Genomic DNA, 14,103 nt, shown 5'->3' with positions numbered 1-14,103 from the left:
ATGTACAGAAATCTAATATCAAATTTGTATTATTATTGAAACTACATTATGAGCTCCCAGAGAAATCTAATTTAATTAGGAAAGTACTCTAATTAGCATGATAAATAATTATAATCCCATTAAAGGTTTTTTAAAAAGTCTTACTTGACTTCTGACAGGGACAGAACCTTTTCCCAGATCGAGGACATTCTCCACAAGCACCTACATGGCAAACTTGCTCACACGTATGGTTACCACATGGCAGTGTTTTCCCACATACCTAAAATAAAATGCAATAAGCACTAACGACTTAAAAGTTAACAAAAGACTTTGTACATGACATAATCATTTCTCAGTCACAAATAAGCAACTTCTTTAGATTCCTCAAATTATTATGCTTTATATCTTACATAAGTATTATATGTATATATGCATAAGCATATACATACACATTTCTTATGCGCCAGGGAGTATATTTTTAAAATGTAATAAAGGAAAAAGAACATGCAGTTTCACATGGTCATCCACCAAAGATTTCCAAATGGTACTAAAACCATGCCAATTCTAAGACAATCTACAGAATCAATACTACTGCCAACTGGATTAACTCAAGAAGAGGGAAAAGAGGAAAGAGTACATACGTACTAAATCCAAAATTCAACAAATAGCTGTTAATTTGAAAAAAAATTTCCCCTGGTAATTAAAATGATATTAAATTGAAAAAGTTTCCTAAAACATGAATATAATTCATCTGAGTTGCTATTCTTCCTCTCCTTTTATCCAACTAAACCTCATTAGCATTTCTAATTGTTTATGCTTCTGTATACTTTAACACCCACTCCTCAACATGCATATACACTTACTTGATCACAGTGCCACAGTGGACTTGCACAACTTCTTTCAGCTACTTGTTTGCCACAGACACACTTTTGCCTACTAACTCTTGGACAGGGTGGGCAACTTCCTAAAATCAAAATGATAAATTAGCCTAGAACATTATAAAAGCAACAGAGACTGCTTTGACTTCTGCTTAAGGCCAGAACACCTAACAGGTATGACCTTTTACCTGCATGACAAGGATTTTCACATTTATGTTGTCCACAAAGCAATTTCCGTCCACATGGCAGGTGACAGGACCATTCCTTAGCACTGCACCGACGAGGGATAGGTTTTGCTTTCTTACAATAACAAGTAGTTGTGACCATCTTAGGACAAGGAGGGCATGGACCTAGAATCCAATGAAAGGGGGAAAAAAAAAATCAGAAATTAAAAGTAAAAATTTTCAGTTCCTACACCTATCAGTAATTTCTAAAGCTTTCCATACTGATACTTTAAAAGGCAATCCCTTCCAATATTTTCTTATGTAAACTTAAGTTCTGAGTTCAACTCTCACAATTTTTTTTACTTCAACATGAGAAGAAATAACCACTCACAATTAGAAATATAATATATAACTCACCTGGATGGCAGAGGAGTAAACACTTATGGCCACAAGGAGGTTTAAAATCTCTCTCACATACTTGGCCGCATGAATGAGGCACAAGCCACGGATCTAAAGGTGGATCTTCCACTTTGCCACAATAGCAATAGTACCTACTAGGTGTGTCAGATCGTTTGTATTCAAACCTACATTTTGGACTACAAAGAATGAAATTACTGAAGTTAATTTCAATTATAAAAGTGACATGAGGCAGAAATATAAATATACTTAATAACAGAGTATACACAATCAGTTTTATGTTAATGTAACCTCTGCTCCATCTTTATATGAGAAAGAAACAAGATTTTACTAAAATCAATTTCAACCATCTAGGAGAGCTCTGTCCAGTAATTTCCTGAGATGATGGAAGTGTTCTATACCTGTCATGTCTAACACAGTGGCCATTAGCCACACATGGCTAGTGAGCACTTGAAATGTGGCTATTGCGTACAACTGAGGAAGAAACAATTTTCCATTTCATAATTTTTAAGAATTTAAATAACCATGTGTGGATAGTTGCTACCATATTAAACAACACATATCTAAAATACAGCTACAAAAGGAAGCAACATTAGCTTTCTACTAACAACCTGAACTTTATTCTTCAGATATTCATTCCAATTTTATAAAGTTCAATGTTTTAAAAGTTTGGTTGGGTGGTCTACAAATAAGCAAAATGTATTAGTAATAGCAAGAAGAAGAGAGACATCGGTTATAGGTAGGTAATACAGCAGCAAGAAACATGACTTAAAATCTAGAATTACGGGGAAAAATGTGTGAAAATAAACAGAGAATTTCGTACTTCTCAACATCTAATACAAAATATATATATTTCAAATGTACCTAGGTCAAAGAAAAGTTGAAATACTGTTGCACATTCTCTGCTAAAGCAGATTTTTACCTATCAAGATTAAAATAAAGCAGTTTTAGTCCTAGAAGCCAAACTAACATAATAAATATAGAAAATTTAATAAGATTGGATAATATACACCTGCAGTTTCTTGTTTATTTGTTTGTTTTCATTAAAATTAAAAAGAAAGGAAGAGAGAAAAAATGAAAACACAGTTTGGGAAACTCTGCCTACCCATGGTTATCTTTTTAAATAGATGAAATTAATTGGAATTAATTAAAATTCTCTTCTTGTTTCTTAATAATATAATATGAAGCATATTCCAAGTTTCCTGTGGGGAGCTGATTAAGATCCTTCCATGTCTGTTAATATACAGAGTAAATGCTCAGACAAATTTTAGACATTATTCATACTGAGAGAGGAAAAGAAATTGAAGAGGCTAAAGAAAACGGGAGGTGGGAGTGGAAAAGTAATTTTGTATATGTAAAAGTTTAATATAGATTATTAGAGAAAAAAGTTATGTTTTAGTAGTAACTTATAGTAAAAGAAAATTCCGTCACTAGTCTGGCTTTCTGTCTTTGGAAAATTGAAACTTGAGAAGAGAGTCACATGAAAGAGAAGAATAGAGAAATTTTTGATGTTTTCTTTATAAAAAGACGTTTCTGCATTTTAAAATATTTAACTCTTTTTACCTAGCAAATCTTCTAAATTATGGTAAAAGTTTGGATCATTAGTTCAAGCTGGAAGGAAGGAAAGTGACTTACAACCCAGCTAAGGATACAGACCGTGACTTTAAAGTGATACCAATTTACTTAAGTGTGTTGTTTTCTGTATGAAGAAACAGAGAAGGCAAATTATAGTGGTCCTGAAGGAATGTGAGGCTATTGCTTTACACCTGCAGTTTTGAGAGATTTTGAGGACAAAATCGGAAGCCATTGATCAAAATGTTAGAGGACAGTCTTGTACAATGTGATACCAATACATACTAAAAGGAGCTCCAGAGAGAAGTACCAGAATTTTGATGGATTTTAGTTCTAAAGAAATGAAAGTTCTTTAAAAAGGATTACTAAGGAGTTGTTTTGCAGGAGAAAAACAGAGTCTGAATTATTTATTAGTTAGCAAAAGGAACTAGTAGTTATATAAACTGGGGTGGCGGGGGGAGCCATTAGCAGGTCTCATATCTTCACAAACCAAATGACTAATTGAAGGCCAAGCATGGATACTGAAACTGCCAATAAAGCAACTGAGGAGCTACAATTTTCATTTATTTTACAACTAAACATTCCAACTAAATTAGAAAAAGTTACCAAGGCCAGGGATAATCTCTCTTTCCAAAATCATCATCCGTCAAAGGAGAAGATACCAGAAACTGGCTGTCTTTAGCCCACTTCTGGATACAGGGCATGTGAAATATACAGAAACATCCTGAACAACTCCAAACCTAAGACAAAGGTATCAGAAATTAACAAGTATGCAATGATTTTTCTTTGATAATTCCACAATACTTTAAAATAAGCACCACACTAAACTATTTCAAGAGCTACATAAGGATTAAGGAAAAAACTTTCCTTCCGGCATAACAGAAGAAATGTTCTTTATAAAAACTAATGTACACGTAGAACACTTTAAAGAAAAATAGTATTAATCATGCTGATTCATTCAGCTAGAAACAACTACTGCTAACGTTCTGCAGTCTCCAATTTTTTTGTATATATTTCATACTTTTAAAAAATGAGGTCATACTGTACTGATATAAAACTTTATAGCCTTTTCTTTTAACACAGTATAAGCATTTACTCTTATCAAGTAGGTTCATACAATATATTTATAGCTGTACAGTAGATATCATGTTGACTTGTTTACCATAATTTAACCAAGTTCAGGTTGTTGGAAATTTAAGATTTTTCCAATTATAAATAACACCACAAAAAAATCCTTAAACACAAATATGTACATACAATCTCTATGTTGCCCTACAGTTATATAAAACCTATTAGTCTAGCACTTAATGCTAAATTCTAAAAATTAGGTGAGCAAAAAACTTCAGTGTGTGTATATATATACACACACACACACACAACAAACACACATATACAAAATTTAACAGCTTAAGGAATAACAGAAATTAATTTTTTTTAACCAGCCAATACTTTGCTATAACTGACAAAAATCAGTTCACTTTTCATCATAACATTTTGCAGCTGTTCAATAAAATCAGACATGGAATATATTGCATAAGCCGGCAGGAGCACTGAAAAAAAGCCAACTTCTTAGACTGAGCTCCCCCCAAAGCAGTGCCTAAGAAAAGAACTGGGATGCATAAGTAAAAGGCCAAGATAGGGAAGAGGAAATACCAATAAACTGTATATTGCTGAGCTGACTATCGCTAAGGGCCAAAGTTCAGTCCTGCTAGGGATGCTCTGAAAAACCATGTAAAACATGCCTAGGACACCCCCAGCCCCAACCACTAACAAACAGGAGGCTAGGGCAGTCATCCCCCAGCTCCCTATGGTGGAATGCTGCCCCAACGGACATTAACTCTGCTCTGCACTACACCCATTTCCTGGCTGAGTCAGTTCTCAAGGAGAAAGCACTGAGGTTGGAAAAAAAAAATTCACACACATAGCAAGTGTTTACAGTGAAACTGCATCCGCATGCAGAGAGCCTATTCCTCCACTGCAGCTGAAATCAGAGTAAGACAACCAGATGTGACTCAGGGCACCAAAGGCACCTGCCAATATATCCTTCCCAATATATTTTAAATTCCTTATTCACTCTACACGACCAATCCATTTCACATCTGACCTGTCTTTCTTTCTCTAGGCAACGCTGCTATAATAGCAGTGGATTAAGCTGAGGTCTAAATGGTGAGTCTATCATATTCAGTCATCACATGCCCTTAATTGCTTTATTAATGCCCTTTAAATGTATATATACATAACTTCACCATTAGGCCATAGCGTCTCTACGTACATGAGTTTTCTCTGAATCCATCTGTCCCCATTAACCCTAGCCACTTTCCACACAAGAGAAGTTCACTAATAAACTGTAATTGTCATTGCTAGGTTTTACTTCCTTGAATGCAGGGAGCATATCTATGTTATTTTAAACCTGCTGAAAGTAATGAAATATAGTTTACTTAATATTTCAGTATTTATGGGAATCTCTAAAGTACTGATACTAAAAATGCTTTATCAAATTGACATATGCATGACCCAGCAATCCCACTACTGGGCATATACCCTGAGAAAACCAAAATTCAAAAAGAGTCATGTACCAAAATGTTCATTGCAGCTCTATTTACAATAGCCCAGAGATGGAAACAACCTAAGCGCCCATCATTGGATGAATGGATAAAGAAGATGTGGCACATATACACAATGGAATATTACTCAGCCTTAAAAAGAAATGAAATTGAGCTATTTGTAATGAGATGGATAGACCTAGAGTCTGTCATACAGAGTTAAGTAAGTCAGAAAGAAAAAGACAAATACCGTATGCTAACACATATATATGGAATTTAAGGGAAAAAAATGTCATGAAGAACCTAGGGGTAAGACAGGAATAAAGACGCAGACCTACTGGAGAACGGACTTGAGGATATGGGGAGGGGGAAGGGTGAGTTTTGACAGGGCGAGAGAGAGTCATGGACATATACACACTAACAAACGTAGTAAGGTAGATAGCTAGGGGGAAGCAGCCGCAAGGCACAGGGATATTAGCTCGGTGCTTTGTGACAGCCTGGAAGGGTGGGATAGGGAGAGTGGGAGGGAGGGAGACGCAAGAGGGAAGACATATGGGAACATATGTATATGTATAGCTGATTCACTTTGTTATAAAACAGAAACTAACACACCATTGTAAAGCAATTATACCCCAATAAAGATGTTTAAAAAAAAAAAAATTGACATATGCATTGACACTGAAAATATTTGCTTCATTTATTTTAATAGTGCTAAAAATATTGATTGCTCATTTAGAGCTATTTTTCTTTTAATTAAAGATTCCCCAAAATTGAGTATCAATTCATAAAGAGAATTCTCAAATGAAGTATTCTTAAACAAAAATAAGCAAAAAGAATAATAAATGGTTACAAATTATAAATGCAAAATAAGATATTTGGGGGAGATAACAATAATTTAGATAAGGAGAAAAACTTACTGCTTGGTTTCTCTTCACTGAAGCAATACAAATTAAGCATGTCATAGCCCCTGCTTGAAAAGCTTCATTTACATACTGTTTTGTTCGCTCTAACTCACGAACATCTCCATCTTGAAATTTAAAAATTGAAAACTTCAGGTTAAGCAACATCTGAAAATAACACAAACTTACTAACAGCACCACATTATGTGAGAACTGTCTAGTAATACCAATTGCTCAAAATATAGCTGAAAAAATGAGAAGTTTAAGAAAAAAGCAACCAGTGAACTGCCAAGAGGTCACAAAGTCCATGCATTACATCTTATGTACTTGATTCAAAAACAGTTACCTTGACCTTCTCTCAGAGTATACCTGCTGTTACAGTCCTTAACAAATCTGGCGGGGGCAGAGTCACAGGCAACAGCAGCAAGATGTCAAGTAACAAGGGAAAGCATATCAAAAAGCAAAGTGAAAGGAACTGCAAAGTCAAACCTCAGCAAAGCCATTGAGCCTAAATATAAGCATATGCGTATGAATGTGTAGGTGTGTAAAAGTCTATGTGTGTGTGTGTGTCTGACGCATAGCAATTTCTTAGTAAAAATCTGTTGAATGAAAAGATCCTGAGATCAATACAGTATAATAACCTTGTTTCATTAAATTATGCTATTTCTGCTAAAAAAGGAAGCATGACTTCTTAGATAAAAATTACTAGACTGTATTTCCTTTAAGCAACTATTAAGCATTTACTTGCTAGGCACTGTACTATTCATATTTCAGTAAGATTAAATAAGCTATTTTTACTTTCATTTTACAGATGAGAAAACTGAGGCACAGAACACTTAAGTAACTTCAGTACGACTCCAAAGTAAGCCCTCTTGATGACTATGCTATGCCACAGCAAGGGTTGAATACAGGAAGGTCCAAGAAATAACAGCACGATGAAAGGCAGAAAAGCTACCCAAAAGCACACACAACAACAAAAGGACAATAATCTGAGTCACTTCAGTGTAAGAGAAATAAACCTACAGGCCTTTAGTACAAAAAAGATTGTTCAATAGAGGTTAACCGAGTCTCCAAGAAAAGTACACTAATAGCATAAACTATCGTAAGTACAGAACTTCCCATGGCAATAAAATGGTACAAACCAAAATTTAAGTTACCAAAAAGAAAAATTAAATAAATAGGACACTTAGATAATTCTTTACTTTCTAAGATCATCCAAGTAAACACAACACTCACAAAAACTTGCTCTACCATAATATAAATGCAAGTATAATTTATATTATACAAAATATACATAAAATTACTCCCCAACTATAAAATATTATAAACTTATTAAAGACAATTGCTTTATTTTAAACAAATATCGAAGTTTGAAGAGATTCTTAAAGGCAGACTTAATAATCATATTCTGTGTACTTATTTTGCTTTCTGACACAGCTGGCTCTAACAAATGTATAACATTTTAAAATTTCATCTAATTTAACAGCTAACATGTAAAATAGAATACGAAAACAAGATGAACAGGCTTTAATAAAATAAAGTCTAATCTTATAAAATTTATGTAAGATTTCTTTGAAAAATGTGTTAAAATTTGGCTGCAACAATAAAGTATACTGCCCAAGATGTCACGACGGATAGCATGGCATTTGAAGTCATGCATAAAAAGATCACTCTGGCAACTGAAGAAAAATGAGTGTGAGGGAGGCCAAGACTGGAAACATGAAGTACCTGAAGTTAAGAGGCAGTTAACAGCAGATAAAGCAAAAAATGACCTCGAGCAAGTTAATGCGTCTGTCCCAGTTTTCTCATCTTTAAAATACTAACAATAGTAATAGTAATATCTACCTCACAGAGTTATTATGTGGATTTAATCCACACATTAAACAGCTGCAGGGGCCTGAATTAAGGTGACGATAGCATGTGGGGAGTGGTGGGATGAATTTAAGAAATCTAGAAAGTAAAACTCAGCAGGACTTGGTGACGATTAGATTGTGTTGCTTTGAAAAGTCGATGTTCAGAAGGAAAGAGTGCTGTGTTAGACGAGCTGTCTGACGAGCAGAGGGGAGGAGTAGTAGCGAATAAAACACACTCATGCGTGTATATGCCAACCCTGCTCCCAGATTTCTGGCTTAGGTAGGTGACTGGGAAAATTGTAGTATTAATAGAGATAAAGAGAACAAGAGAAGAAATAAGTTATCTTTCAACGTATGTTTGTGTTTCCATAGGCCAGCAAGACAGCGATACCCATCAGGAAGCTGACCATTCAAGTTTGAAATCTAAGAGATCGCAAAAGTATAAAGGCTGTGCTCAGACAGAAAGAATGAACTTCTCTGGTAAAGTTTTGGTATTCAATTCACTAATGTGAGATGGGAACCATCTCATGACCCTGGCATTTATCATTCTAAAGTTAAGTGATCAGATTTCCTTACTTTGGTAGAGGCAAAGTACAGAACACAAAGGAACGAAAATCAAAATATTTATGGATTTGACATAATACAGTATAAGAAAAATTGCCTTAACACTTTAAGATGAAAGCTACGTTAAAATTAATAAAAGTGGGACTTCCCAGGTGGTGCAGTGGTTAAGAATCTGCCTGCCAATGCAGGGGACGAGGGTTCGAGCCCTGGTACACGAAGATCCCACATGCCGCAGAGCAACTAAGCCCGTGCGCCACAACTACTGAGCCTGCGCTCTAGAGCCCGCGAGCCACAACTACTGAAGTCCACGTGCCACAATTATTGAAGCCCTCGCACCTAGGGCCCGTGCTCTGCAACAAGAGAAGCCACCGCAATGAGAAGCCCACGCACCGCAACAAGAGTAGCCCCCGCTCACTGCAACCAGAGAAAGCCCGCACGCAGCAACGAAGACCCAACACAGCCAATAATAAATAAATAAATTTTTCAAAAAATTAATAAAACTTACAAATGATAAACGTTTTCTAAACACTAGGCAGAAATACTGAGTTATATCACTGAATTTCCTATTTAAAAATAAAATCTGTATCTAGAGTGGCTTCAGTGAGGTCTTCTTGAAGCAGGATACTTGAGGTGACTTTCTATTAAGTTCTAAAAGCAAGAAACCTCCTAACCTTAAGGTTCCTCTTTATCAATTTTTCCCTGGCTCAACCAGACTTCTTAGTCAAGCTTCCTAATCTTAATTCCTTAGCAGATATGGTAAATTCCTTGGAAACCTTTTGGATGATGTGTACCTATGCTCATGATGCCATCAATATACTCAGGCAACTAATACGGATAATGCATGCAAGAATGTTTCTAATAATGACTGTAAGCATAAAATGTGGAATGTGTAAGAGACTTACATTTAAAATAATCTACTTCTACACTTAGTCCCAAATCTTCACAGCGACATCACTTTGGCCGTCTCTCTCACAAACAAATGTGGCTTTGAGAGTAACCCAGATATATACAACATATAATGTGATTAAACACTTCAGACCTGAGAAGACTTAGATTTTTTTTTACATATAAAAATCAGAAGTTGTAAGATATAAAATAAAGGAATTAAGTCAAGAAATGAAACTGACTTCAAGATACATTTAACATGATGACAAAGAGAATAATGAAGGATAGATTTAAAGGAGTATTCAAAGTCCTCAAGTGCAATCAAATCATCATTAGGAACAACCTGACCCCACTCATTGCACAGAGACCTTTGGCATCCCCCTCCCAGCATTCTAATGAAATGCCAATTAAACACAAAAGAGAACTTCTAAGGCTGTAAGAGACACTGCCATCCTATTTGCTTTATAGAAAGATTAGCGTTATACAACGTATAACTCAAATAGTAAAAGGTACAAAAATTCAACTCTACAACACAAAAATGCTCATTCTTAAGATGCAAAACCTATTCCACATAGAGTAAAGGTGTCAGAAAAAGTCAGGAATGTATTTTCATTGATGTAAAAATGTCAAAATTGAAAAGATCATAATACAGTACCTGTCTGAGTAGTGTAAGTTATAAATGTATTAGCAACTATTTTTCCTCTTTTTCCTTCAAAATCCTCATCTCCTTCTTCCTCAGATGAAGAGTTAAGGTGTTCTTCAACAAGTTTTTTGGCTGCAGCTTGATTAGCCTTCTTGATTTCCTCAAATTTCTTTTGAGACATCAGCTCTGCTTAAAAGAAAAAAAAAATGAGTTTCATTTCTGCAAAACAATCTCTCAAAAAGCAAGGCATGATATACCAATACATTATTAAAATACAGATTTTAAAGTCACCTTTGGCGCATTCTATTTCACTATCATCCATGAAAAAAGTATTTTCAAATTTCTTGTCACACGAGTAAAGAGAATACCACAATACAAACTTTCACTTTTGTTAAATATTCTGCTAAATGCCAACTAATTGTTCTCGAATGACTAACAAATCAATTTTTAAAATTATAAAGCTATGATAAAGTATCAAAAAACTGGTGATCAACCTCAAAACAGGATATTAACAAAATTAAAGTGAGATGTTTAAAAATTGAATGGTACACAGTGATTTTTAAAACATGGGAAACATACCCACTGGGAGCACATCAGAATCAGCAGAGGCAGGCCCTTTCTCAAACCATCCTCTTGCACACTATAACCCAGCCTGTCTTGGCCCACCAAAGACCTTGCACAAACAGTATTCACTGTCTACCCACTATGTTTACAATCTGTTTCTTAGAAAGCTCAAGGACTTTGTGTCCTTATTAAGATGTGGTCACAAAACGTATTTATTTAACATTAATCCCACACAAAATATTGCTAACATGGAAAATATGCTTCTTACAACAACTTCATTCCAAAAAGAAATGTTAAGTAAGTTTTGGATTAGTTCTTCTGCTATTCTGTTTAGCACTGTCTGTACTTCTTACTTGTTACTTGCTTAAATAATAACACAAAAAGAATTAGATTACTTCACAGCACTTTCCCAATGAGACTTCAAACTCCACAAGAGCAAGGACCATGAAAATTCTCTGCAAGCATTAAGTGTTAATAAACTCTTCTGGACAGCAACCATAGCTCAAGAAAGGAGCCACAACATACTGAACTGATCTTAATTCATTAGTGCCCATATCAGTGCCACTTTACGCTTGAAACCGATGAGCCACTACTAATACAAACTTTCTTATTTTAGGTGGTGTATTTGTACTTAATGATGTTTTATCTTTTATTTTCCTCGTGAAATGTTTTCCTTCTCTTACTGCAGCCAGCTTGGCTGGGGACTACTCAGTGTTTCATGTAAAACTGGAGGAAAATGTACAGTGCCCACATAGGAATCTTTGAGTACTTGGAGAAAAGTAATTGCTATAAGATATATGACTCAAAACGTTATGTACAATAAGATGATAAATGTCATTATGAGAAATGAGCACTTAAAAGACATTTTTTAAAACGCTGAATTAGACAGATATAATAAAAACATTCATAACCTGATCAATGGACCTACATAAGATCATCTCAAAGAAAGCTGACAAAGCAACCTTACCGTATATTATTTCTTACGGTCAAATCTCAATTATCCAGTTAAAGGATGCTTGCTTTTCTACTATCCACAAAATTCACAAAAGCTTACCAAAACTGTTCACAGTTCTCCCTCTCGCACACCTCACCACCACCACTATCATAAACTCAGTAACCAAGAGAATACCACTTATCTTTAAAATTAGCTTAGGAGACATTCAGGAGCTCAATTTGCTCCTCCCCGCAAAAAATATTTTGAAAAATACATTCCAAATACAACAATAAAATGATTTTAGGGATTATTCTCTTAGCCCCCTGAATTCTTTCATTAGTATGGACAACTTAGAATTGCGTGTGTGCTCCCAGGCTCCACTAAAACACTGCCTTGGATGAAGGATTATTGAAAGCTGGAGAAGGCCACACCAGATACATCCCAGAAAGGACATGAAATTTGTAACTAGGAACCGCAGTTGAAAAAAGTACCACAAGCTCAAGTGTTTACAGAACATAGATATTAAAGTTACTAAACTAAGGCAATCAAATAAAAATGGAAAATGACAACTGGCCCCAGAAGTAGGAAACACAATGTCAAGTGGAAAGCCTAAACCCAATCTAAATAAATAAGATTTCTGCGCCTCAGCCCAGCCAACTGTTGCCACGCACAAAAGTACCAATGCCACAATACCTTATCTTACAAGAAAAGTTGTTAACCAGATTTTTATGAGATTTTAAAAAGAAAAACCAAAAAACTGCTGGCAACCAATTCAGATTTAATGCATTGTGTTAACCAAACCAAACTATAGGCTAAATCAGCCCCCCCGGGCCACTGTCTGCAACTGGGGGGATTCAGTAGGCAAAAAAGAGTGAAGGGAAGAACATTGGACAGAGAAGTAACACTGACTAATATCAATTAAAGTAATGATGAAAGAGGTGTGATGGGAATCGGCCTAGAATGAGTAGCTGCCTGAAAGGTTTGAGAAGTGAGGCCAATAATAAACTCCCGAAGGAGAAGGAAAGAAATGGGTGCGAAGGCAGTTCTGACTAGCAAGTGCTTTAGTAGGTAGGCATCCAGGTGAGCCCGAGGACGGGAGCCATTCTCACCACTGGCCAAGGAAGTCTGCGGCGCTTCAGATCCCGCGGGGCTGCGCCGGGCTGAGCTACCTGCAGCCGCAGGGGTTGCAGCTCCACCGGGAATGGGGCCAAGGCCAGCAGCGCCCACCGACCCCTTCTCTCGCCCTCCCCCGGCGCCGCGAAGATGGACTCCATTTCCTGAGGAGGGGGCCGCAGTGGCCCGTCCTCGGGCTCGGCCTCGGCCGCTGGCCACCTGGCGCCAGGAAGCTTCCATCCCTGCAGAGGAAAAAAAAAAAGAGTGGAAGGAGCGTGAGCACGGTGGTACCAAGGCGGGGAAAAAGGACAGCGGGGGAAGCCGGTGTGAGAGGCGGAATGAGGACGGCCTCCGCGGGGTGGGGACTGGGTTTGAAAAGGTCGCGGCCCTGTCTCTCCCAGAGGACGAGTCCCCGCTGAGCCCGGGCTTTGGAGATGGATCGAAGAGGGAGAGGACTAGGCAGAGAAATGGACCGCGAGTGAAGGAGCATCCAGCGCCGAAGAAGGAGAACCGGGGAGGAGGAAAGGGCCTCCTCGGACTCAGGTGTAGCGCCGTGACGGGAGAACTGCAGACTGACCCTGCGGCTGCCGCCAGGAACCAACTGCGGTAGCGAAGCCGGAGGAAAGAAAGCTACGTCCCCTTGCTGACGGCGCCCGCTTTCAACGACTACAGTTCCCAGAAGACCCCGCCAACCGCTCGCGGAACGCGTGGCATCACTAGCCGCTTCCTCATCCGGGACCGTGTCTGTGGGCAAGGCCTCGGAACGCATGCGCTAACTGAATCGGGCCTTCGGAAACTACAATTCCCGGCGTGCTTTGGGGCTCGGACGGGGTGGGCGCACAGAGAGGGCGCAAGGTGGAGCGGAGGTGTTCAAAACCTAGAGGATGCCGCTTTTCCCGTGCGACAACCCCTAAACCCAGCTCGGTATCGGGAGGCTATCTCAGGGGTCGTAATTGACTGCCCGCCATCTTTAGCCTCGCCTTCGGGCTTTCTGGTGGCAGGAAACTCTTCTCACAGAAAGGAAGAGGCACTTATAAAGAAGACGCTTCGGGGTCGGGGAAGAGGGAGGGAAAGCTGAGGGAGTGTTGCGGAAAA

General features: G+C 37.6%; 1 protein-coding gene across 2 annotated transcripts in view; it reads right to left on the bottom strand.

Moving 5' to 3' along the window:
- Positions 1 to 13,710, bottom strand: part of NFXL1 (nuclear transcription factor, X-box binding like 1) — a 53,308-nt gene extending 39,598 nt beyond the window's left edge. The window contains exons 1-9 of one of the 2 annotated variants that reach the window (XM_024746747.1): positions 13,586 to 13,710; positions 13,005 to 13,250; positions 10,410 to 10,583; positions 6,471 to 6,580; positions 3,617 to 3,750; positions 1,439 to 1,617; positions 1,046 to 1,207; positions 843 to 943; positions 145 to 259 (exon numbers count right to left, since the gene is read on the bottom strand). In XM_024746747.1, the coding sequence (XP_024602515.1) occupies positions 145 to 259; positions 843 to 943; positions 1,046 to 1,207; positions 1,439 to 1,617; positions 3,617 to 3,750; positions 6,471 to 6,580; positions 10,410 to 10,583; positions 13,005 to 13,248 (1,219 nt within the window). In that variant the 5' untranslated portion in view covers positions 13,249 to 13,250; positions 13,586 to 13,710. Of the gene's footprint in view, positions 1 to 144; positions 260 to 842; positions 944 to 1,045; positions 1,208 to 1,438; positions 1,618 to 3,616; positions 3,751 to 6,470; positions 6,581 to 10,409; positions 10,584 to 13,004; positions 13,534 to 13,585 lie in introns of those variants that run through there. The other variant, XM_024746748.1, reaches the window with a different exon arrangement.
- Between the last annotated feature and the right edge of the window lie 393 nt (positions 13,711 to 14,103).

This window comes from Neophocaena asiaeorientalis, unplaced genomic scaffold (genome assembly GCF_003031525.2).
Source record: "Neophocaena asiaeorientalis asiaeorientalis breed wild unplaced genomic scaffold, Neophocaena_asiaeorientalis_V1.1 scaffold19, whole genome shotgun sequence".
NCBI classification, from domain to species: Eukaryota; Metazoa; Chordata; class Mammalia; order Artiodactyla; family Phocoenidae; genus Neophocaena; species Neophocaena asiaeorientalis.
This window is presented reverse-complemented; position numbering and strand designations above follow the sequence as displayed.